Source organism: Oryx dammah, unplaced genomic scaffold (assembly GCF_014754425.2).
Source record: "Oryx dammah isolate SB20612 unplaced genomic scaffold, SCBI_Odam_1.1 HiC_scaffold_15, whole genome shotgun sequence".
NCBI classification, from domain to species: Eukaryota; Metazoa; Chordata; class Mammalia; order Artiodactyla; family Bovidae; genus Oryx; species Oryx dammah.
Window position 1 is genome coordinate 42491607 of NW_024070199.1, and position 24558 is coordinate 42516164.

Here is a 24558-nt window from a genome sequence, read left to right on the forward strand (position 1 = left end):
TATCTGCTGTCTTCACAGGGTGTGAAGACCCTTTGCGATGGATGGTCCAGAGATTCCTTTGAGAGATGGAGAAACACCGGCTGAGCAAGGGTAGGGGGATTATACCGAGTCCATAGGAAGTCCTGCAGAGGCAGGACTTGGCCTGGATCTCTGGACTCCTGGGCCTGGACTCTTCCTCAGTGTCCTGCCGAACTCTCCCCTCTGGAAGGAAGCTGGCCTTACATAGAGCCTTCCTGGTCTGCTTTTTGCCAGAGCCCTTGAGACAGGCTGAGGACTGGTTGCCATAGAGATGGTGGGCCGGGCAGTTCCAAGGTTGGCAGATGGGGGTGGGGGATGGGGCAAGACACCAATATGCTAAACGCCCACCAACAGTTGGTCAGGACTTCTTCCGGGAGACCTGGGCAAGACCCACGGCAGCAGGCTCCGGGCGCCACCACAGGTCTGCTCAAGCTTCTCTCAAGCACCCCCTACGCTGAGCAGGTGAGAGGGGGCCCCGCAGGGGGACTGCCAACCGCCCAGAGGTAGGCTGGCTCTCTGGGGTGGGAGGTCAAGGTTGAGGGAGGCCACAAGATTGGAGCTGAGGCCCAGGAGAGAGTCAGGGAGGTCCGAGACGGGCAGGGACATGGGGTGAAGGGGAGGATGGTGCCCAGTTATGACTCCCAGGCTTCTGATGGGGCAGTTTTGGCAAATTGGGAGGATTTGGGTTTCAGGAAAAATGATGAGCTTTTCCCTCCTTGGCTTTGCAAGGCCAGAGCCCTGTGGGGCACTGAGAAGACCTGTCTAGGGCCCAGAGGCAGCCCAGGGCAAAGGGGGCAAATCTGGGCTCTAGGACAGTCCCCACGTTAGGTCCTGGCTCTGCTTCCCGGCTGTGTGACTTTAGTCAAGGGACTTCACCTCTCTGAGCCTCAGTGTTCTCATCTGCATGATGTGGGTGAGAGTAAGCAAGGACCTCATAGGATCCTTGTGTATGTGTGTGTGTGTGTGGGCGCATGTGAGTTCAATAGCTCAGTCAAGTCCGACTCTCTGAGGCCCCATGGAGCGTAGCCTGCCAGGCTCCTCTGTCCATGGAATTTTCCAGGCAATCGTGCTGGAGCAGGTTGCCATTTCCTTCTCCAGGGCATCCTCCCGACCCAGGGACTGAACTCACACCTCTTGTGTTTCCTGCATTGGCAGGTAGATTCTTGATGACTAGAGCCCCCTGGGAAGCTCCATAGGGTCCTTGGGAAGGAAGGTTAAGTGAGTTAGTGCAAGAAAGTCCTGGGCATGACTCGGTGAATAGCACCATTGCTTTTTAAGATTTATTTACTTATTTTTGGCTGCTCTGGGTCTTTGTTGCTGCAGGTGGACTTTCTCTAGTTACAGTGAGCGGGGGCTGCTCTTCCTTGTGGCGCTCGGGCTTCTTATTGCGGTGGCTTCTCTTGTTGCGCAGCACAGGCTCCAGGTGTTCAAGCGTCAGTAGTTGCGCCGTGCAGGCTCAGTAGTTGCGGCTCATGGGCTCTAGAGTGCAGGCTCCTTAGTTGTGGTCCACAGGTACAGTGGCTCTGCAGCCTGTGGGATGTTCCCAGATCAGGGATCAGACCCGGGTTCCCTGCACTGGCAAGCGGGTTCTTAACCACTAGACTGCCACTGCTGCTATTTTAATAATTCAGGTCATGATCTGTCAGTTCCAGGGGTAACAAGGGCCCAGAGGGCCAGGCGGGGTGCACGGTACTGTCCCCTGGGTGAGTGGCTCAGAGCTAGGCCTCCTCTCCTACCTTCGCCCAGAGGAATCTTGGAAGCAGTGATGGTGTTATCCATGCCCAGAAGCAGAGGTCTCAGAGCGCGGGGCAGACACCAAAGAAGGACCGGAGGCTCAGAGGCCGGAACAAGAAAGGGCAAAGCTCTGTGGAAGCTGAGGAGTAAGTAGCTGTGAAGGGACGGGAGGGATGCAGGGGGCCAGGCCCCGCTGGGGGCCGGCGTCCAGGCCATGACCCCTGCCCCCTGCCCTCTCCCTCCTCAGTCTTGTCCCCTCTCCTCTTCGGAAACCCTCCTTCCCCTTCCAGTGGGCCTGGGAGAGCTTCGCCACAGATGGCCGGGCCTTGCATCAGCCGAGCTCCGTCTCGGCCCCTGGCCACCAGGCCCTGCCCTTGCCCACAGCGGTCCATCACCACAAGTCCCGGCGCAAGTCCACGCCCGCCCTCCCGGAGGCCCACGGCTTCTGCTGGAAGACAGAGGGGCCGAACCTGGAGAGGAGACAGCAGCTCAGGGCCTGCAGCTGCACCGCCATCCCTCTGGGCAGGGGGACAAGCCAGGAGCTGGAGCTGCCCGGGGAGGGAGGCCTGCAGTCTCCCAGGAAGTCCTCGGGGTCCAGGTCGGAGCCCGAGGAGTCTGAGTCGGAAGGTCCAGCCGAGGAGGCTGAGAGGGGTCTGATTCCGGGGGAACTGCCCCAGCTCCCCAGGAAGGGGTTGATCTTGGAGGAGGAGCAGTTTTCAGAGGCCACAGAGGAGGCCAAGGACAGGGAACACCAGGCCCCCCAGAGAAGGAGGACCAGTTCTCGAAGAAAGGGGCAGAATTCTGGTGAGGAGGCCTGGGACGAGAGTGAAGCGCGGTGCTTGGAGAGCGTTTCCAGCTCCACCAACCTCCGAGGACCACAGAGGAGGAAGCCAAGGGCCAAGGAGCTGGAGGGGCCTTGGGACCTGGAGAAGCTGCAGAGGCAGCTGCAGCAGGAGTTGGACTGTGGTGAGTCCTGGGGTTCAAAGCCCCCACAAAGTCACACAGGGTGGAGAGGGGCCAAAGCCAGCGACCTGGGCCAGGCGTTCAGACACGGCCGAGCTGGGCTTCAGATGCGGGGAGGGATTGCCCAAGGGGACAGGAGGATCAGTAGCCCCTGACTTGCCCCTCTGCGGACAGGCCCCGGGAAACAGCTCTGGAAGTCTTTGCGGGCTGCTGTTCAGGCCTCCAACTGGAGCAGGAAGGCCCACACCTTGGGAGATGATGAGACTTTTCTGTTTGCAAACTTCCCTAACCGCACCTTCCACAAACGACAGGAGGCCACCAGGTGAGGTGGAGAAGGAGGAGGGTGGGAGCGAAGCACAGGGACTAGAGGAGGAGCTAGATCTCCGAGAGCCACTCGTCCGTTCTTCCTCTTTCATCCCTTCATTTATCCATTCACTGGTCTTTCTGATCATCCAGTCATCTGTCCGTCCGTCTGTCCATCCGTCCATCCATCCATCCATCCCCTTGGCCAACTGTTTATTGACATAAGCCACTTTTCGCTCACTTCTACCCATTCATTAGTCTATTAGCTAAGTGATTAATGCAGCATACACTGGGTATCTGCTCACGGGTACTCAGGATATAAAGGTAAAAAGACTTGGTTTCATCCCTAAGAAGCTCAAAGTCAGCTGGAAAAGGAGACAGATGGGGAAAACAGGGACAATGGCAGAAGAGTTAGATCATTACTATCCCTGGGGCTTGAACAAGAGACAGTGGGAGCAGGAGGGAAGAATGGGGTGGGGGCTGCTGGCAATATCTAGGAAAAGGCTTGAACCAGGTGGTCATGTGAGTGAAGAGAGAAGGATTTATCTGAAAGGATACTTGGAGGCTGGCTTAGTGGGTCTTGGTGACCAGTTAGAAGTGTGGGGTGAGATCCATTCAGCATTCTGATAGCACCCTTTGAGTCTCCCCCTGTCATCCCTGCTCGAGATCTTCCTATGCTCCCCAGTGCCCCAAGGACAAAGCCCAGATCCCTTGGGAAGGTGCCGGGCTATCTGTCTATCCCTTTGCACAATGTGAAGGCTCCTCCAGGGAAGTTGCCGGATCTTTTTGATAACAGCCCCCATCTGGTGCCCTAAAAGGGTCCACACAGAGTTGGTGCTCAATAAACCTGTGCTGAGTGTATGCTTGCATTTACCCCTCTGTTTGTCTACCTGTCCATCTTTCTATCTGACCATGATTCATGTCCTTACTGGAAGGACTGATGTTGAATCTGAAACTCCAATATGCTGGCCACTTGATGCAAAGAACCAATTCATTGGAAAGGACCCTGATGCTAGGAAAGATTGAAGGCAAAAGGAGAAGTGGGCAGCAGAAGATGAGATGGTTAGATGGTAGTGTCACTTCTCAATGGGCAGGAATTTGTGAAAAATCCGAAGATAGTGAAGGACAGAAGAGCCTGGTGTGCTGCAGTCCAAGGGGTCACAAACAGTCAGATACAACTCAGGGAGAGAATGACAACAGTTATGCATGAACTCGCCCATATTGAGTTTCCGTCTATATTAGGCACTGTTCTATGTGCTGGGGATACACTGGCGGTGAAGAGGACAGACAAGGAATCCTGCTCTCATGAGGCTTACATTCTACTTGGAAAGAAGGATAATCGATAAAGAAATGAATAAAATGTAGAGCTAGAGATGCAAAATCTCTGGGAGGTAGATGGGGTGCTGAGGTCTCACTTTCTCTGAACTTTGACCAAAGACCTGATTGGCAAGAGGAACTGATCATCAGACCTGGGGGAAGGATGTTTCAGGTGGACTAGGTTCTGTCTATTCAACCATCCACACCATTCATCCATTATACCCACGGATCCTATCACCATTTCTTTCTCTTTCCCATTCATTCATCTGTCTGTCCCTCAAACCAACAGGCATTACTCTAGCTCCTACTAGATATGAGGCTGAGAGAAAGAAAGATCTGGGCCCTTCTGTCAAGGAAAGCTGCTTTGCAAGGGGAAGGTGAGGGCATGGGTGTGTGTGCCGAGCTCCACAAGGCTGAAGACGGTCAGAGTTGGGGCACACCACTGCCTGGAGTAGGCAGAAGGCTTCCAGGAAGAGCTGAGAAAGGCCTGAGCTGGGCCCAAGGGCTGAGCTCCCAGAAGCAGCCTCCATCCAATTCGACTTCCATGACAAATCCCATTCCCTAGGCCCCTGGATCTCTGGACTGTGAAAATCTCTCCTTCTAGGTCCCCGTAGGCCCCTACCTACCCCTGGGCCTCCATGAGGCTTCTGTTCCCTGCAAACTTCTCCCCACACCCCCACCCCACCCCCCACCCCCCTCCGCTTTTCTTCTCCTCTCTACGCAAGAAATCTGCTGCGGGCCTGGGAATGGCAGCAGCGGGAGGAGCAGCAGCAGGCCGAGGTGCGGCGGGCCCGGGAGCAGCGAGTACAGCATCAGGTGGCTCGCTGCCTGGCAGCCTATGCGCCCAGAGGGAGCCGGGGGCCGGGGGCTGCCCAGCGCAAGCTGGAGGAGCTGAGGTAGGAAGCCCAGGGTTGTGGGGGGCCTGGAGGGGAGAGCACAGGGAGGTGGTGCTAAGTGTCAGACAGAACGACCAAGGAGACCTCACCCTCACCCCACCTACGTGGGCTGAGCCCCCAGGACCATCTTCCCTGCCAGGTAGGCAGGTTGGGCCACTTTACAGATGAAGACACTGAGGCCCAGGAGGAAAAGGGGCTGGGACAAGGTCACCCTGTTATTTATTTATTTTTTGGCTTCACCTTGTGGTATGTGGGATCTTAGTTCCCTGGCCAGGGATTGAACGCAGGTCCCTGCAGTAGAAGTGTGGAGCCCTAACCACTGGACAGCCAGGGAATTCCCAAGGTCACCTGATTGATAATAACCATCCCAACAGCTGTCAAAGGCTCAAGTTTGAATTATTCTACATGCATCATCACACTTTCAAATCTTGTTTTCTGGTTTCAGATGCCAGGTGTGCATGCTATAAAAATTCTTGTATTACAGAGATAGTTTGTGGAGAATGTGAATAGTGCCTATGGTCCGATTCCTGGAGACAGCCGTTGTTTGTGGTTAGGGGCAGAGTCATCCGTTTCATTTTCTTCCTATGTTTTGATCATAAAAAAGCAAATTAAGATTTAAAAGCAAATCTTTTTTAGATTCATAAGAATATGTATTATCACCACTCCCATAATTTTACAGATGAAGGAAGCTCCAAGAGCTTAAATAATTTGTCAAAAGTCACAGGTGAGCAGCAGTGCTGGGATTCCAACCCAGGCAGCCATTCGGCTGCCATGAAGGCCTCAAATGCCCAGTCTCCAGATACAGCATACCAGGATGTTCCCTGCAAAGCCCAAGCTGGTGAACCAGATAACTCAAAGAAATATGATCACTGATGCCACTGACACTGAGCACCTCTAGGGTGCAGCTGGCACCAAGGCAGCCCTTCCATCTGGGGAGAAGCACTAGGTCAAGGGGAGTAGGGTACTGCTGAGAGACCAGGGGGTTCCTGCCCTGAGATGGGGCCACTGAGGATCTAGTGGGGCTCCGATCACCTACTCTTTGAGGCTCAGCCATATCACCCCCAACTTTGCCAATGAGGAATCCTTGATCAGTGAACCAGGAGATGCCTTCTCCCTGCTGGACTTCAAGTTCACTTTTTCCCACAAGGCGGAAGCAGAAGGCTCCAACTCCAATGGCAGGTGTCAGTAAGAGGAGTGTTCCAAACACAATCCTTTCATTTTCTACTTGGGAGCAGATATTTCCCATGGGGGGTGTCTCGGTGCTTCCAGCCCTTGGCCTTAGCTCTGGGCTCCATGCAAGATTCTGCTCTTCCTAGGAGGGAGGGCACAAAAGGCACTGCCCTGTGGTGGGGAGGCTCCGAACCTTCCTTTTATTCTGAGATAATAGACAGGGCGAAAACCCACTGACACGACTTCCTTTCTCACTTAGAGCTCCCAGACATGGGCTTCCTCTCAATTCTAACAGAAATAGCCCCCAAGAACCACACAGGAAAAACGTACGTGACATCACGGGCAACACAGAGATATAGCTCAGGCTTCCCTCACCCCTGCTCCTTGAAACTGCTGTAAAATCCCCCCTTAAATGACGAAGACTCTTCTTCACAGTGACTTCTGTTCCCGGTCATGGTTTTCAAGTCCATCTTTTTCTTGAATGGAGGAAGTTTCTTTACCTGGCGCATAGCCACGGGTCTTGGCCCAGCAAGCCAGTGTGCTTTCCCATGGGGCCCTGCACATTTGCTGGAGGTTCCCACCAGAGGCTCAGAGTCTTGTGTGCCTCTCCCCTCCTGTCCTGTCTCTGAGTGCTGCTGCCACAACCCTCAGCCTCTCTCGTGTGCTCGGCAGAAGGATGCCTGGTCCCACGTGTGATGCGGTCAGAGGACCCTTCTCATGGCCAGGACTTGCAGCTCGTAGAGCGACAGATTTCTGACAAGCGCACCAACTGGGTTTTTGTAAGTGGGATCGTGCTTCTCCAGTGGAATCTGGATCTTTCTGACATGTGTTCTTTCCCTTGCAGTTTGTTGTTGTTTTTCAGTCACTAAGTTGTGTCCGACTCTTTGCAACCTCATGGACTGCAGCACACCAGGCTCCTTTGTCCTTCACCATCTTCCAGAGTTTGCTCAAACTCATATCCATTGAGTGGGTGATGCCATCCAACCATCTCATCCTCTGTTGTTTCCTCCTCCTCCTGCCCTCAATCTTTCCCAACATCAGAGTCTTTTCCAATGAGCTGGCTCTTCGCATCAGGTGGCCAAAGTATTGGAGCTTCAGCTTCAACATCAGTCCTTCCAGTGAATATTCAGGGTTGGATTCCTTTCGGATTGACTGGTTTGATCTCCTTGCTGTCCAAGGGACTCTCAAGAGTCTTCTCCAGCACCACAGTTCAAAAGCATCAATTCTTCATTTGCAATACATTTCTTTAGTTCCACTGTCCCATTTTCTAAACTATCGGCTTACAAGAAGCACAGAGAATGCTGGCAAGCTTGTCCCATACTGGCTATAGTACATAGAAGAAAACTGAACCCAGGGTCCAGAGCGTGATCTTGCCCAAAGCCACAGCCAACAGTCACAGCTTCTCCTCACAGGCAGAGAGGGTGCAGGGATGGACACGGGGAAGGCAGGGCTGTGCACGCAGACATCCAGTCGCTCAGAAGCCAGTGCTGGCCCCGCTTCCTCGGGGACGGCTGGGAGGATAGGCGAGTCTGGCACGGGTCCCTCACTTCCCAACTGTGCAACCTCAAGTCCTTCGACCTCCTGAGCCTCAGGCGTGTCACGGACAAAATGGCGGCAGATGATTCTCACTCCATTCCCGTCAGGGGGAATCCCAGTCGAAGACATAAATGAAATGACTTTGTAAAGCTAAGGGCTGGAGGACAAACAGGAGGTCCTTAGTGAGGGCTCATGAGTGGGGACGGCGCGAGTTGACGGTCAGCTGCCCAGAGGCCCGTCTCCCCTCAGGCGCCAGGAGCGACAGCGCTTTGTTGAGTACCAGGCAGAGCTGCGAGGCATCCAGCACCGGGTGCAGGCCCGGCCCTACCTGTTCCAGCAGGCCATGCAGGTGAGGCTGGCACCTGGGCAAGCGTGCGGGCTCCCCGAGAGCAGAGCTTCTCACCGGCCGAGAGGGTAGGGAGATGAGGCGGGAGGGGCCCCCTCAGTTTGGACCCTTGAAAAGCCCTGGGACCCCCTGGAATCAGAGTCTCACTGTGTCCTCGGGGCAGCCCAGGTGAGAGAGGGGATCCCTCTGCTTTTTCCTCAGGCCAACGCCCGGCTCAACGTGACCCGGCGCTTCTCCCAGGTGCTGTCGGCACTGGGACTGGATGAGGAGCAGCTGCTGGCCGAGGCGAGCAAAGGGGACACGGAGGGCGCCTCCAGGAGGCACAGGTGAGGCCCAGCTGTGGGGAGATAGGGCATGGCCACCAGCACCCTGCCCCGCGGGGTCTCACTCAGCAGCCGCCTGCCCCGGGGAAAGGCTAAGGGGCCTCCCCCGCAGCCGCATGGGTCCACCCTGAATTTAGACTTCTGTCCTGCCCTGTCCACTCCCTGGCCGGGAGGACTCAGTCTAGCTTTCGCAGTCAGCAGGGCCGTACCTGGGCCCTGTACTCCATGTCACCTGAGGAAGGCAGGGCCAAGGTTATTTCCCCACAGAACTCTTACACTTCAGAACAACTTGGTGCAGAGCAGAGGTTATCAGGCTTGGGGGGCGGGGGTAGTCTCCCATTCAGGGTCTCAGAGTATAAGAGCTACATTTGAAACCACTGACATTGGTGATGAAGGCCTTGCCCCTCCTACAGCCCAGGTCTCCTTGGTTATGGGGGTGGGGAGTTGCAGAGCCCAGTGGTCTCTATTTATGTCTTCATCTTTAAGGAGCCACAGGTCAGTGGGGGCGAGAATGGAGCCCTCTTCTCAGAGCCCCCCAAAGATGGAACACACTGGCAGCCAGGCTGACCAGCACTTCGCCCCAAATCCAGACCAAGAGTTGAGTCCCTGAGAGAAAAATTAAATGCTTTGTGGAAAACACAGTGTGGGATTTCTGGCAGTGGTGGGAACTGGCTGTGGGTTGGGAGTAGGCAGCGGCAGGTGGGTATGCAGCACGCTCGGCTTGTGTTCACATCCTCCAGGAACTCTGGCTGTTCCGACGGCCCCCACCCACCACACACAGCTCTGTCTCTGCCCAGAGGAGTGAGTGGGGAATCTCCCAAGAGCAACATCTGCAACTCCTACCAATGCTGGGTCCTGGAAATTCAAGATTGAACAGGACAGAACGCCTTCCCCCTTTGGGAACGCCCAGTCCTGTGGGGGAGGGGGCGGGCCTTTAAAAGGGCGCATAATCACACCCGAACAGATGGGCTGGCAAATCGAGCAACTGGCAAGTGGGGGTGTCAGGAGGAATTGTGTGAACTGAGCTTTTACACTTAAGTAACTACAAGTTACAGTCTCCTCAAAGGAAAAGAAAAAGAAAAGCTCACACACACACGGATGTGCCAAATTTTGCATTCAATTTCAGGGGGTTTACAGATGCACAGAAGCTCAACTCGACCTCCGGGGCAGTCGCAGAGCTCAGGTTAAAAAACCCAATCCAAGGAGCGTGGCAAGGCAGCGTTGGCAGACAATACTAGATGTAGGGGTTGGAAAGAAACTGGACTGTGGAGCTGGGGGCCTCGGGAGAACATGCTACGTCGTTTAACACCCGATGGAGCCACGACCCCAGGCAGTACACTAGGAGGACGCCACTGGAGAGGTGGACCCTACCCAGGGACAGTCATTGAGCCAGTGAACATCCGTAATTGAGGGTGTGAAAGCGGAGGGAAGCCGGGAAGGGGCTTCCAGCTCTGGCGATCCTGGCTTGGATGGTCCCTAGATCCCATTCTGGAATACTGTCCTAGGTCCCATTCTGGGATACTGTTTTCCCTAGACCCAGTCGCGAACCGTGAGGCGCGCATGCGCAGTCGGCCCCCCGGCTCAAAGACCGCTACCCCGGCTCTGCTGGCTGCGACTGCGCAGTCGGGTTCAGATCCCGGCCTTCCCATGAGCCTTTGGGGCGGGCTCCGAGGCAAACGACGGAAGCAGCCGCTCTTGGTTTCCGGCAACAGGACACCGGCTGTCGGGCGACCCGGAAGTGTTCCCATTTTGCGTCGTCGGGGCTCGGCGGCGGCCGGGCTCGGGGTAGACAGACCACCATGGGGTCGTCAAAGAAGCACCGCGGGGAAAAGGAGGCGGCAGGAACTACCACAGCGGCCAGCACCGGGAGCGCTACCGAACAGCCGCCTAGGCACCGGGAGCACAAAAAACACAAGCATCGGAGCAGCGGCGGCGGCAGTAGCGGCGGCGAACGACGGAAGCGAAGCCGAGAGCGTGGGAGCGAGCGCGGGAGCGGGCGGCGCGGGGCCGAAAATGAGGCCCGCAGCAGCACGCACGGGCGCGAGCGCAGCCAGACAGAGCCCTCCGAGCGGCGCGTGAAACGGGAGAAGCGGGATGATGGCTACGAGGCCGGTGAGGGGCCTGTGCAGGGGGCGGGGCGACCGGAGGTGCCCCGGGCATGTGGGCTCTGGGTACGGAGGCCGGGCGCACCAGGCCGAGGCATCCCCTGGCTTTTTCGTCAGCACTCTTTAAAGGGTCTTCCTATGGCTATTTGGGACTGAAGGTTGTCGTTCTCTGTTAAACTCTCTGAGGGTAGAGATTTTTCTTTGTTTTCCTCACGAGCTCTCCCTGAATGTGTTGAATGAATGAAGCGATGGCAGCAAGTGCAGAGGCAAGAACAAACGTGTTGTAAAAGTTGTGCAGAGTTCATAGCAGAGACATCAGTCTGTAAGAGAGACACGCTTCTGAACACTTAAGGGCCGTATAGGCCCTGTTAAGAAATTGAAGCTTGTTTTGAGAGGAAGCCATGAATTTGAACTGACGAGTGAGTTGATCACATTCATATTTTGCAAAGATCTGGGAGAAGGGCAATAGAGACTGGAGGTGAGATGAAGGCTGATGATGGCCTGCACCGAGGCATTAGCCATGGGATGGAGAGACGTGGACAGATTGGAGAGGTGTTTTGGAGGAGGAGGAGGTGATGGAGCTTAGCATTTGGATGAGGGCTGGAAAGAGAAGAAGGGATTGAAGGTGCGCCTTGAATTTTGACTTGAGCAATTAGTTGAGTGGTAGTGATCTCTACTGATGTTATCTTGGTGGTTCAGTGGTAAAGAATCCGCCTGCAGTGCAGAAGACAAAAGAGACAAGGGTTCTATCCCTGGGTTGGAACGATCCCCTGGAGGAGGGCATGGCATCCCACTCCAGTATTCTTGCCTGGAGAATCCCGTAGACAGAGGAGCCTGGTGGGCTACAGTCCACAGGGTGGCAAAGATTTGGACACAACTGAAGTGACTGAAGCACGCATGCACAGTGCTGTCGACTGAATTTCAGGAGTTTGGAAGAGAAACAGATTTTTGGAGGGAGACAACCGAATTCCGTTTTGGAGAGTGTTGAATCTGATGTGCATGGAGAAACTCAGGGCTTGGGCTGGATAGAGCAGTTTGGGGATCATGAATGTTCAGGTGGCGTATGAAGTCTACGGAGAGACTAGGAGTAGGAAGTCAGGTTGGTAGCAGAACCTGGTAAATGCCAGTGTTTTAGTAGAACGCTGAGCAGGAGGCTACGAAGAAAGGAGGTAGGCTATCCCCCAAAGCAGGAAAACCATAGAATCTCATGTCGGGATCTGTGGGAGTGATCATCTGTGTCACACACTGTTGGAGACCAGATGAAAACCAGAGCTGAAAAGAATCCTTGGGGTTTTGAAATAAGGAGGCTGGTGATCTTGGAGAGATCCTGGAGTGGTTGGGATTCAGAGTTCAAGTGGGATAAGAGGCACAGAGGTAGGTTGTGAGGCGAACATGCTGGAATGATGAGTTGTGGTGGCGCCTGGTAGGGGCAGCTCCGTCTGAGTCCGAATCTGACTTCTGCATGTGGTGTTCAGTGAAGTCATGTGCTGTTTGTGAGGTGAGTAGAGGATGTCCTAAATGCTCCTTTATCTCAGTGATCTCAGCAGCATCACAGAAGAGGCTCCAATAAGTGTATTTCTTCACTGCATGAATTACACAGAGGGCATAGTTATGCTGCCAAGACGGTCCCTACCCTGTGAAGAGAAGCAGGTCCAACAATGACTGTGGCCGTGTTGTGCAGAGGAGAGCAGTTCGTGCTGATCAGTAATGGAGCAGGACTCCAGGGAGGAAGTGGGGTCTGATAGGATTTTGTTAACAGCCTGAGGCCAGAGAGGGCAGTGTATGTTGAAAGCACAGGATGCGCAAAAGTGGAGAGGTGGCAAAGTGAAGGACGGAGAAAGCTGGACCCTTTGGATCAGGAAAGGAAGGTGTTGGGGGGAAGCAGCGTTCTTAGAGCCTGAGACTCGGGTGGAAGGAGCTCCTGGTTGGGGGGAAGCAGGCCGAGGTGCTGACCTCGTCTTCGGCCCTGCACCTGGAGCCAGGGCTGCGGCTCCTGGGCCCAGTGCTCTGCTCCTGAGCCTTGCTGCTTCTTGTTCCAGCCGCCAGCTCCAAAACTAGCTCAGGCGATGCCTCGTCACTCAGCATCGAGGAGACCAAGTGAGTCCTGTCTCCTTTTCATTTCTGTGTTTTCTTCTGGGACAAGCAGCTTCTGGGGTAGTTGTCTGGGGAGGCTTTCGCGTAGTACACGTTCTGATTGAAGTTGGAAGTGTCATGTAAATCATTCTAGCCAACTGAGTTCCTGAAGTGGACTCTGAGGCCCAGGAGAGCGTGGCCTTGCCCTGGCTAGGGGGCAGGCCAGGCCTTCTGCCTGATTGGAAGGCCGGTGCTCTTCTCACTGCTGGGTCAGGCCCTAGGTTTGAGACCCTTCGGACCACTTAGTCCCTTCCTGTTTCCTCCCCCTCTCTGTACAGAAATGCATTTGGTGCCCCCATTTCTTGGACAGCTCATAACACTTGTATCTCTTGTCCTCAGTAAACTCCGGGCAAAGTTGGGGCTGAAACCCTTGGAGGTCAATGCCATCAAGAAAGGTGAGTGTGGGGCTGAGGGTGGTGGGAGGGAGGGCATTTGGGATCAAGAAGTGAGGCCGTCTGGAGGGATTTTTTGAAGAAAGTGGGGTTGGAGTGCAGGTCAGCACCACTCAGTGGTCCTGTGTCGGTGCTGGCTGTGGCCTGGGGCTTCCTTGCTGCTGTGATGGGGTCTGGGACTCGGCTGCTTGTTTAAGCTTGAGCAGTTAGCGTGACAGCCTCAGTATGGCTGCGAGGTAGCGTTAAAGGGGCCAAGGGATGTGCACAGTGCTGCAGACTCATCTGTGCTGTGCACGTGTTGGTTTTTTTTGTTTTGGTTTGGTTTTTTAAAGTATGACCAGAGGGGCTTTGGAAGGCATGGAGGGCCCCGTCTTCTTGGAGGGTGATGTGGGAATGTGGGGTCGCCTGGGATCAGGCGGCAGCGGATTCTTCCCTCGCTTCTGGCTTCTCTGGCCCCTGAGCGGGACGGGGCAGCGTGAGCGGCTCCCTCATTTCCCCACCAGCCTTGGGCAGGCATAGCCTCACGCCTGGGCCTCCCTTCCAGAGGCGGGCACCAAGGAGGAGCCCGTGACCGCTGATGTCATCAACCCCATGGCCCTGCGACAGCGAGAGGAGCTACGAGAGAAGCTGGCGGCTGCCAAAGAAAAGCGCATCCTGAACCAAAAACTGGGGTGAGGGTCCCTGCCAGGTGGGCTCAGGCAGGGTCTGAGGAGGCACCCCGGAGATCTGGAGTCGGGGTAGGGGGAGCAGGACCTGGTTCCCCAGAGGATCTTTCTCCTCTGTCTTCAGGAAGATTAAGACCCTGGGGGAGGACGACCCCTGGCTGGATGACACTGCGGCCTGGATCGAGAGGAGCCGGCAGCTTCAAAAGGAGAAGGACTTGGCAGAGAAGAGGGTGAGGTGCTGGGGGTCACCCAGTGCCTCTGGTGCCTGATGGCTGGGGGTCCGCAGACGGGCCGTGGGGACGTGAGGTGGGGGCTCAGAGCAGTGGGAGGCCTGTGCTCAGTGGCGCCTGCATTGGGTTCTCAGCGGCTTGCTTGTTTAGGTCTGTGCGTTTTGCATCCCCACTTAGTAAGGCCCCATGTTTTCTGGTGATCCAGAACCGTGTGAGGTCATAGGTCACTGCCCCGTCCCTGTCCTGTAGGCCAAGCTGCTGGAGGAGATGGACCAGGAGTTTGGTGTCAGCACCCTGGTGGAGGAAGAGTTCGAGCAGAGGCGGCAGGTGAGGCTGCGGCAGCCGCAAGGAGGGGCCGGGGAGGCTGCTGTCCCAGGTTCTGGGATCCCTGGGCGGGGTCCAGACTGGGCTGCACTTTCTGCCCTGCCTCTAGGACCTGTACAGCGCCCGGGACCTACAGGGCCTCACTGTGGAGCATGCCATCGACTCCTTCCGTGAGGGGGAGACGGTGATCCTCACCCTCAAGGACAAAGGTGGGTTGCACTGGGGCACTCTGGCTGGGGGCCCAGGCCCTGTGGGTGGAGGGTGCGTGACCGGCCGCCGCTTTCTCCGCTCCATCTGCAGGAGTGCTGCAGGAGGAGGAGGATGTGCTGGTGAACGTGAACCTGCTGGACAAGGAGCGGGCGGAGAAAAACGTGGAGTTGCGCAAGAAGAAGCCCGACTACCTGCCGTACGTGGAGGACGAGAGCGTGGACGACTTGGCCCAGGCAGGCCGGCAGCGTGGGCACCAGGCAGCGGGTGTTGGCAGGCGGGTGGTTTGGGAGGAGATGGTGGCTCTATGGCTATTCAGGAGCCAGACTGCATTCCAACCTGTCCCTCTTGCCTTGCAGCACAAACCTCGCTCTATCCTGTCCAAGTACGACGAGGAACTCGAAGGCGAGCGGCCGCAGTCCTTCCGACTGGAGCAGGGCGGCGTGGCTGACGGCCTCCGGGAGCGGGAGCTAGAGGAGATCCGTGCCAAGCTGCGGCTGCAGGCCCAGTCCCTGAGCACGGTCGGACCACGACTTGCCTCTGAGTACCTCACGCCAGAGGAGATGGTGAGTCCTGAGGTCTTCACCCAGACCTGCCCCTCCCTCTCCTCAGGGGCCACAGGCTGCCAGAAGGCACTAGAAGGGGGATCGGGTAATCGCATGGTACTTGGTCCCTGTGGATGAGCAGTAATCGGCAGCCCGTGTCTCAGCCGAGGAGGCAGCCGGTGTAGATAGAAGAAGGACTGTGAGCCAGGTGCTCCTGAGCTGGTGTGCAGGCTCTGCCACATCGCCAGCCTGTGCCTGGGGTGTCATTTAACTGTGAGCCTGAGGCTCCTTCTCTGAAATGGGGGTGGCAGGAGCCCCCTCACGGGGACTGGTGGTGGTCTGGTAAGTGGTGGTTTTGTAGGGTGTCACCTTTGGGGTGCTGTGTGGACACGCAGGTAGATCTCTGGCTCAGTAGGTTGCTTGCCTCTGGTTGAGAGCAAGACTCTGGAACCAGTCTTGGGGGATTTCACTGTCCTGGCTCTCCTGCTTAGGAGCTGGTGACTTTGCACAAGATACTTAATCTCTTGCTGCCTTAGTTGTCCTCATCTCACAGATGGGATGATGGTTACTCACGTCTCACTCGTGTGTGAACTGCTGCGTAGCAGCAAGCAGCGTCCACTCTCGTGAGCTTGTGCTCCCTCCCTCCCCCCGCCCTCACATCTCTCCTCTCTTCTCCTTTCAGGTGACCTTTAAAAAGACCAAGCGGAGGGTGAAGAAGATCCGTAAGAAGGAGAAGGAGGTGATCATGCGGGCTGATGACCTGCTGCCACTTGGGGACCAGACTCAGGATGGGGACTTCGGTTCCAGGTGGGCTGGGAGACGGCTGGGTGTGGGGGCCGGGCTGGCCCTGGGGCCAGCCTCACAGAGAAGCCTCTGCCTGCAGACTGCGGGGCCGGGGGCGGCGCCGGGTGCCTGAGGCGGACGAGGAGCCCCAGGAGGAGGGGGAGAAGGAGCCCGTGTCTCAGCCGCCACCGTCAGATGACACCCGCGTGGAGAACATGGACATCAGTGATGAGGGTGAGGGCCTGGCCTGTGGGGTGGGGGACCCGAAGAGCCGGGCGGAGGTCTGAGCGGGCGTCTCCCGTGTCTCCCCCAGAGGAGGGCGCCGTGCCGCAGTCTGGGCCCCCAGAGGTGCTGGAGGAGGACGAGGCGGAGCTGGAGCTGCAGAAGCAGCTGGAGAAGGGGCGCCGCCTGCGGCAGCTGCAGCAGCCTCGGGACAGCGGCGAGAAGGTGGGGGGCTCCGGGGCCTGCGTGCCGGGGGGTCTGTGGCTGCTTGTCCTCGGGGGCACGCGGTCCCACGCCGTCACAGGCGGTCCCTGTGTTCTGGTCTGCACCCTCTCTGTGTTCCACGTCGTGTTACTGGTGGGTTTCTAGGTTTCTGCCGTGCTTTCACTATAGGATGCTTCAGCGGTTTGTTGTTTGCTTCTTCTTTCCTTCTGGGCTGTGTGTTGTTGCCTCGCTGTGAGTGAGGCGTCATCCCAGGGCTGGGAAGTCACTGGGGGAAAGGACAGCCAAGGGCTCCTCTGATTTTCATGGGGCAGAAATGGCAGTGACCTGTGAACACAAGCAAGCTGAGTGGTTTCTGCTGGTGATGGCTGTGCAGACAACACAGGGGCAACCGGAGGTTGGTCTCTTAGGTCCAGTGTTCGGGGAAGATCTTTCAGGGGGTGTCTTTTGAGCTGAGACTGAAATGACACAGTGGAGTCTGCCTCGCCCAGATTCAGAGTGGACAGGCATTCAGGCCACGGGGACAGCAGATGTCCTTTGGTGAGATGACCTTAGAATGTGTGAGGACCAGGTGGGCTGGAGCAGAGGAAGGGAACGAGGGTGTGAGCTGAGGTGGAGAGTTGAGTGGGGGCTTGAGGCCGTGGTCATTGCTGGCCCTCCCGGAGCACTGATACGCGCCAGGCGCCGCTTAAGTGCTTTGTGGGTGGGCTCACTTAATCCTCGCAGCAGCACTAGGAGGGAGGCTCTGTTATTTCCTTTTTATAGATGAGAAAACTGAGGCACAGAGGTGCTAGGCAAGTTGCCCAAGATCCCATGACTGGGAGGTGGCCGAGCACAGCCTGGCTCCAGAGCCCACACTTTAACCCTGCACCTCCTACCGAGAGAGACTGTGGGGCCGGAGACAGGCTGCAGCAGCAAACCCGGGGTGCCCACCGCGTGGGTAGAGCAGCAGGGAGCCACCGGACTGCGGCCTCCCTGAGCCAGGGAGGGGTTTCGAGGAGAGGGAGGGAGCATTTAAACTGTTGAGGGGCAGATCAGATTTGGCCCTGGTGGAGACAATGCCACTGTGGAGACAGTAGCATCTAGAGGGTTGAGAAGAGCTGGGGCTGGAGGAGGAGGGGCCTTGGGACGATTCCTTAGCCCAGGAGGGGGCGCGCTTTGTTCACGGGCCTGGAAGCAAATATCTGAGGCTCAGGGCTCTGCCTCTCCAGCTGGGGTAGCCGGGGGGCGGGGCCGAGCGCCAGTGCGACTTGCTGTACAAGGGTGGGGTGGGGGGATACAGCTTGCCCACCCCTCCTCTAAAGAGAATGAGGAAATGGGTCAGTAGCTGAAGAGGGCACGAGGTGAGGGAAGTTTTTCCTTTTTTGTAGTTAATGAGGTATAGCGTTAATATTTAAAAGTTATGCTCCAGAGTCATAGAGTTTATGGCTGAAAGGATCATGCCGGTTCTGTGACCCAGTGGGATTCATCAAGGTTGGATTTTCTACTGGCCGGGCCATTTTCTGAAATGGGGTAGACTAGGGTAGGAGAAGGCAATGGCACCCCACTCCAGTGTTCTTGCCTGGGGAATCCCAGGGACGGCGGAGTCTGGTGGGCTGCCGTCTGTGGGGTCGCACAGAGTTGGACACGACTGAAGTGACTTAGCAGCAGCAGCAGCAGGGTAGAAACGAGTGTGGGCAAGAAAGCGAGTGTTTGCTTTCGGTTGAGTTAGGTTTGAGATGCCTTCTCATTGGAGGTGATTGATGCTAAATAGGCAGTTGGATGTATGACCTTGAACTTCATATGTATACTCGGGAGAGACTGAGATGGAAGCATGGAAGTCGGTGTGTAGATGAGGTTTATACCAGAGGACTGGATGGGATCACCGGGAGTGAATATAGATGAGGAGAAGGTAAGGCTCCAGGCGAGGAAGGAGAGGAGAGGTGCCATCCTGGAAAACACGTGAAGACCAGTCTGGAGGGAAGGTGTGAGCAGTGGTGATGCAGACTCGTGAGAGTTCTGATATCCGGAGGATGGGAACTGACCGTGGGGTCAGCCAGCACGGAGGTCACTGATGCTCCCGTCTAAGGTTGGCTTGGTGGGGTGGTGGGAAACGGGCCAGATCACACAGGTGTTAGCAAGGTTGCTGGACACGAGATTAGTAGGTGAGAGTTCACTCTGTTTCTGTACGCCAGCAAGAGATGGAGAATGTAATTTTAAAAAGACACCATTCATGAAAGCAGTATAGATAATGAAGTAACACGGGTAAACGATAGAAGGCATTATGGATAATGAGTAATCAGCTTAGCAACAAAGTTAAAAGGAATGAATGACATGTAAGCTCTCTAAGAGGAAAATCGTAGTCCGTTTTTGAAAGATACTAAACAGGACATGTTGTTTCAGTTACCCAGGGCTGCTGTACCAAAACACCGCAGACCGGGTGGCTGAAACAGCAGCAGTGTATTCCAAAACTTCTGGAAGCTTCAAGTCCAAGGTCAGGGTGTTGGCAGGTTTGCTGTCTTTCGAGGCCTCTGTCCTTGGCCTTAGGTGGCCATCTTTCCACGGTGTCCTCACATGGCCTTTGTGTGTAATTCCCTGGTGCCTCTGTCCTCCTTACAAGGACATCAGCTTATTAGATTCGGGCCTACTCTTCGGACCTCATTTGATCTTTATTATCTCTAAAAAAGGCCTTGTCTCCAGGTACAGCCACACTGGAGACAAGGGCTTTAATGTACGAATTTTTTTGGGGGGGGGGGCCACAGTTCAGTCAGTAATAACCATATTAATGGATAAAAGTAATGTTGTAAAGATGTCTGTATCCTCACAGTTCCAGTAGAAATCCAAGTAGGTTTTTGTGGAACCTGGCAAAGTGATTCTAAAATTTACACAGAAGATCAAAGGGCCCCAAATAGCCAAGACCCTCAGACTAATCAGGTGGTGGGATTTGCTGTAATAGATACCTAGTCTTTTTGTTGTTCGGTCGCTAAGTCAAGTCCGACTCTTTGGCGACCATGTGGACCATAGCCCACCAGGCTCCTGTGCCCGTGGAATTTCCCAGGCAAGAATATGGAAGTAGGGTGCCATTTCCTTCTCCAGGGGTTCTTCCCAATCTAGAGATTGAACCCACACTTCCTACTTGAGAGGCAGATTTTTTACCACTGAGCCACTGGGAAGCCACTTTCAAGTCTTTTTAGACAGTTGTAGTTGAGGCCCTGTGATATTGGGGGCATTAAATGTGGCCCCCACACCCCAGAAACAGACTCCTGCCATAGGACACGACGTGGCCCAGTGTGAAAGGAACTCAGCTAGGTAAGCGGTGTCAGGATAATCAGTTATCTATTTGGAAAAATGTGAAATGCGGTTTGTACCTCACACCTTGTGCTGAAATTCACTTAAAAGGTTAAGAACTTAAAATTAGAAACTTAACATTTGAGAAAAGCGTGAAGAATTTTATGACTATGGTAGTGGTTCTTTTTAATTGTGTTAAAATACCCGTAGGATTTATCATATGACCCGTTTTTAGGTGTATGGTTCTGTGCTGTCAAATATATTCACCTTGTGTGCAGCATTTAACTACTTAGAAATTAAAAACTTGATTTTCATTTAAAACTTAGTTTTATTTTAAAGACACCATGAAGGGAACTTTCCTTCATGGAAAGTGGGGTGGTTAGGACACCTCACTTTCATTGCACAGGGTGCTGGTTTGAGCCCTGGCCAGGGAACTAAGATCCCACTTGCCTTGTGGCACAGCAAAAAAAGAGAAAAAAATGTCACGAAGAATGTAAAAAGATAGGCCAAACGGAGAAGATATTTGTCCACGTGCAGAAGGGCAGTTCACAGAGGTGCAAGGATGCATGACCCCTGAAACACAAGGTGAGGCCCAACCTGGGTAGCGGTGGAGGAAAGGTGAGCTGAAACGATAGATCAGGTCCCACCCGTCTCACTTGGCAAAAGGGTCAGGCTTGATAACGTCAAGCGTCCATGAGGATGTGGGGCAGCCAGAGTTCTTGTCCACACTTTGCAGGGGCATGTAGAGGAGTCTCATCAGTGGGGAGACACTGACGAGCCTTGTAGAGTGAGATCGCGTGTCTCAGCGGACCACACCCTGTGTGAATGCTCATGTCGGGTTGCGTTAGCTGTGCCGTTCGTGGTCCGGGGAGAGTCTGTCTTTGGTGCACTGGAGAACTCCACCGCGGTACAGTCACAGCATGGGACGGGATCCTGTAGTGAAAAGCTGTTCAACTGGAGCCGCTTACGTCAAGACTGACCTTAAAACATACGCGTATACTTGAAAACAGAGTCAGACAGTGTGCTTCAGATTACGTAATGTTTGAAAAATGCGTAACAGAACAACAGACTGTTCATGGGTGGGTCTGTATGTGCTAAACTGTGAAGGAAAGGCCGTGAATCGTGACCGTAGGGATGTTGGGTGGGGGGAGGCCTGTGGGGCCTGAAAGGGTATTCATAATACTGTTCAGCCAGCTCATGGGGACATGCTGTTTGTTTGGTGGTGGTGATTTTTAAAGGCATATGCGTGTGTTACAAGTAGCCTTTTTATGTGTAGGATGACATTTATTTAAAAACGTGATGTCATTCATGTAAGGAAAGGAGTGCAGAGGTGGACACGGAGACTGGAAACTTCTGTGACGAGTTTGCTGTCAGGGGCAGAGCAGGAAGGCTGTGGTGTTGCAAGAGGATTCTTCAAAGAGCGGAGAGGGTCTTCCCTGATGGTCCAGTGGCTAACACTCCTTGCTTTCCCTCAGGGGGTGCTGGTTCGCTCCCTGGTCTGGGAACTAAGATCCCATATGCTCAGCAGCCAAAAATAAAAGAGGGAAAAGGGGGGAAGATCCTAGACAGTCCCTGTGTGCTGGTGGGAGTGACACAGGATGGGGTATGGTGTTGGGAGCAGAGTTCTGGTGGCCCTCGGAGCCCCGCCAGGTGGGATGGCCTGTGGTGGGCGCAGGGTCAGGCGTTGGCCGTGAGGAGTGGAGTGGCAGGGTAGGTGGGTGGTGGTTCAGCGCTGGAAGCAGGGGCCAGGTCCACGGAGCATCCAGCCTGTGCAGGGCTGGGGTTCCAGGGGGAGGGATGTTTACTTGAGTCCTGAGCTGAGTCTGTTTGGGGAGGAGTGGGTGGTGGAGGAGGGTTGGGAGAAGGAAGGCACGGGGTGCGAGAGTGAGCGGAGGAGGAGGCGCGACAGAGGCTGGGTCATGAGGGGTCGTGCCGGATTCTGGATATTAATTCAGAGGGCAGTGGGGAGCCATCGCCGACCTCAGAGTGATGGAGCGAGATCAGTGCAGAGCAGACCAGGGGTCAGGGAAGAGGAAAGCGTGGTCTGCTCCGCTGTGGGTGGTGGGAATGGCATGCTGTTCTGCTGTCAGGGAGGGTGGTGGGTTCCTGGGTCTCCATGGCACCCCCCTAGAAACTTCTGGGTTTGCCCACAGCTGCTCCCTCCCCCAGGTGGTGGAGATCGTCAAGAGGCTGGAGTCTCGGCAGCGGGGCTGGGAGGAGGAGGACCCGGAGCGGAAGGGGGCCATCGTGTTCAACGCCACGTCCGAGTTCTGCCGAACTCTGGGGGAGATCCCCACCTACGGGCTGGCCGGCAACCGGGAGGACCAGGAAGAGCTCATGGTGGGTCCTCGGACAGCCCACCCCCAAAACATTCCCCGGGCCTGCTCTGCTCTTGGGTGCCGGGGGTGGCGGCCCTGCCAGTCCTCAGGGATAAGCCTCAGTGCTCAAGGGGGACGGGCTCGCTGGAGCCTGGACTGAGCCTGGTCATCCCTCCTCCAGGACTTTGAACGGGACGAGGAGCGCTCGGCCAATGGCGGCTCCGAGTCTGACGGGGAGGAGAACATGGGCTGGAGCACCGTCAACCTGGACGAGGAGAAGCAGCAGCAAGACGTGAGGAGGGCGAGGAGCTGGGCTGGGGGCCGGGGGCCACTGCCGGCTGCAGGAGCCTGGCGGGGTGGGCGCTGGGCTGGGGGCTCAGCTCTGCCCTCCCCGCCGTGGGGCCGCCGTGTCTCAGAGCCCTGGGCTCCTCCTGCGTAAATGGGGTGTACGGACCTGGTGGGGTGTTGTGGGTTAAATGAGGCGTCTCGTCGCGCAGGGCCTGGTACACAGCAAGGACCACAGTCCTGGGAGGGGTGACTGTCGGGCAGGAGGGTAGCCCACTTAGCACCCCCATCATTGTGTGCTCCGCCCCCCCAGTTCTCTGCCTCCTCCACCACCATCCTGGACGAGGAGCCCATCGTAAATAGAGGGCTGGCGGCCGCCCTGCTTCTGTGTCAGAACAAAGGTAAGAGGCTCAGGCTGCCCTGCGATGGCCTGGGTGCCGCCGCGGAAGGCGGGCCAGGCAGCTGCCGCCCTCCGGCCCCCTGCCTCCTTCTTCCCCACCGCCCCCGGGCCCGGCAGTCACAGTAGCCCCTGGCCTTTGTGCGCTGCCTCCCCCATTCTCAGTGCCTGTGCTCACACGTGCCCCAGAGGGCACCACTGCCCCTGGAGGCTCAGCCTCTCCTCTGCGGGAAGCGGGAGGAGTGGCCGCAATCCAGGCAGTGGCACAGAGACCTTGGCGTTAGGATCGTAGCTCTGCCGTGTACTGAGCCAGTGGCCCTGGACGCCTGTCTTCTCTTGGGTCTCCGTTTCCTTTGTCTGCATGAGGGGACTGATGTCTCTCCCTTCCCACAGCACAGCTCGGAGGGTCCCTTGGGGGCCACCATGCTGTTGGGAGCGCTGGGCAGTCTGGGCTCTCACAGATTCCACCCCCCAGGGCTGCTGGAGACAACGGTGCAGAAGGTGGCCCGGGTGAAGGCGCCCAACAAGTCCCTGCCGTCAGCTGTGTACTGCATCGAGGACAAGATGTGAGTGCGGGCCCATGGGGGCCGCGGCGCCGGGAGCCTGGTGGCAGGGGCAGCGCTGAGGCCCCGCGTGTCTCCCACAGGGCCATCGATGACAAGTACAGCCGGCGGGAGGAATACCGCGGCTTCACCCAGGACTTCAAGGAGAAGGACGGCTACAAACCCGACGTGAAGATCGAGTACGTGGACGAGACGGGCCGGAAGCTCACACCCAAGGAGGTGAGCAGGGCCGCGCCCTGGCGTCTGGGCCAGGGGACCGTGGTGTCCATCGCTCGGGGGCACAGTGGTCCCCCCTTGCAGGCCTGGCAGGAGGGCGTCTTTGCCCGCTTGCCCCCTCCCCGGCGGCCCCCTGAGCTCTCAGCTGGTGGCAGCTGTCCTCCTTTCTCTCCCCACGTTCTTAGAGTCTGCTGCCCCCTCGTTCCAGCACATTCTTCCCTCTCTTCGGGGGCTCCCAGAGGGTGCCGGGGCCGGGGCCACCTCCCAGCCCCTTCCTGGGCTCACCGCCCCCACCTCGGCTCAGCCAGGGCTGGGGAGCCAGCGCCCTGCCCTGCCCGAGGGCTCCGGCGGCTCTAACAGTGTTCTGCCTGGGTCACAGGCTTTCCGGCAGCTGTCCCACCGCTTCCATGGGAAGGGCTCCGGCAAAATGAAGACGGAGCGGCGGATGAAGAAGCTGGATGAGGAGGCGGTGGGTGCCCACGGGGAGGTGGCAGTGGCCTCTGGGGGTGTGGGGTTGGCGGGGACTGAGGCACTGGGGTGCTCCTGCCTTGCTGACTGGCCCGACCCACAGCTCCTGAAGAAGATGAGCTCCAGTGACACGCCCCTGGGCACCGTGGCTCTGCTCCAGGAGAAGCAGAAGGCCCAGAAGACCCCGTACATCGTGCTCAGCGGCAGTGGCAAGAGCATGAACGCGTGAGTGGGGCGGTGTGCTGCCTGCGTGCATTGGGGCGCGGGGGGCGGGGGTCACAGCTGCTCTGCGGCCTCACGCTCCTCTTCTTTCCGCAGGAACACCATCACCAAGTGAAGCTGGCCTCCCTTCTGATCCCTCCCCCGACCTTAATATTAAATAAAGCTCCCTCCTTATTTTTTACCCCTGGTCCTGGTGCAGGTTCCAGGGTCAGACCTGGGAAGAGGGCAGGCGGTGCCAGACAGAGCACTGGGGACATTGCCCTCTGGCTCCGTCGTCACCTGTGTGACCTCAGGCAGTCACTGGGCCTCTCTAAACGGCTTTAGTTCTGCCGTTCGTTTGACCAAAACACCTTTGCTTCATAGGATGTCTTGCGATGATTAAGTGAGC

General features: G+C 56.4%; 2 protein-coding genes across 4 annotated transcripts; both read left to right on the plus strand.

Annotated features, from left to right (window-relative positions):
- The first annotated feature begins 224 nt into the window (after positions 1-224).
- On the plus strand, positions 225-9233 carry LOC120874654 (testis specific 10 interacting protein). Of its 2 annotated transcripts, XM_040256238.1 has the most exons (8): positions 225-480; positions 1765-1898; positions 2000-2718; positions 2890-3037; positions 5061-5231; positions 8187-8286; positions 8485-8609; positions 9093-9233. In XM_040256238.1, exons 1-8 carry the CDS (start codon positions 334-336, stop codon positions 9214-9216), a joined length of 1668 nt encoding a protein of 555 aa, XP_040112172.1. In that variant the 5' UTR covers positions 225-333; the 3' UTR covers positions 9217-9233. The 2 variants fall into 2 exon arrangements, with proteins under 2 accessions (XP_040112172.1, XP_040112171.1); XM_040256237.1 differs by lacking the exon at positions 5061-5231 and having other exon boundaries at positions 226-480.
- A 1105-nt stretch (positions 9234-10338) lies between these two features.
- Positions 10339-24351, plus strand: SART1 (spliceosome associated factor 1, recruiter of U4/U6.U5 tri-snRNP). Of its 2 annotated transcripts, none has more exons than XM_040256188.1 (20): positions 10339-10718; positions 12751-12808; positions 13184-13239; positions 13781-13907; positions 14026-14131; positions 14381-14458; positions 14565-14664; positions 14756-14898; positions 15022-15228; positions 15890-16014; positions 16091-16224; positions 16304-16437; positions 21871-22041; positions 22201-22311; positions 22618-22705; positions 23177-23267; positions 23348-23483; positions 23860-23949; positions 24052-24173; positions 24267-24351. In XM_040256188.1, exons 1-20 carry the CDS (start codon positions 10406-10408, stop codon positions 24283-24285), a joined length of 2409 nt encoding a protein of 802 aa, XP_040112122.1. In that variant the 5' UTR covers positions 10339-10405; the 3' UTR covers positions 24286-24351. The 2 variants fall into 2 exon arrangements, with proteins under 2 accessions (XP_040112122.1, XP_040112123.1); XM_040256189.1 differs by having other exon boundaries at positions 10358-10718; positions 13740-13907.
- The last annotated feature ends 207 nt before the right edge of the window (positions 24352-24558 follow it).

Bases quoted from the DNA above. Each gene is read 5' to 3' on its own strand.
- SART1 (XM_040256188.1), top strand. From the start codon at position 10,406: ATGGGGTCGTCAAAGAAGCACCGCGGGGAAAAGGAGGCGGCAGGAACT. The intron at 14,665-14,755 runs GTGGGTTGCACT...CTCCATCTGCAG, and splicing joins CCTCACCCTCAAGGACAAAG to GAGTGCTGCAGGAGGAGGAG. The intron at 14,899-15,021 runs GCAGGCCGGCAG...CTTGCCTTGCAG, and splicing joins GCGTGGACGACTTGGCCCAG to CACAAACCTCGCTCTATCCT.
- LOC120874654 (XM_040256238.1), top strand. From the start codon at position 334: ATGGGGCAAGACACCAATATGCTAAACGCCCACCAACAGTTGGTCAGG. The intron at 5,232-8,186 runs GTAGGAAGCCCA...GTCTCCCCTCAG, and splicing joins CGCAAGCTGGAGGAGCTGAG to GCGCCAGGAGCGACAGCGCT. The intron at 8,610-9,092 runs GTGAGGCCCAGC...TTCATCTTTAAG, and splicing joins GGCGCCTCCAGGAGGCACAG to GAGCCACAGGTCAGTGGGGG.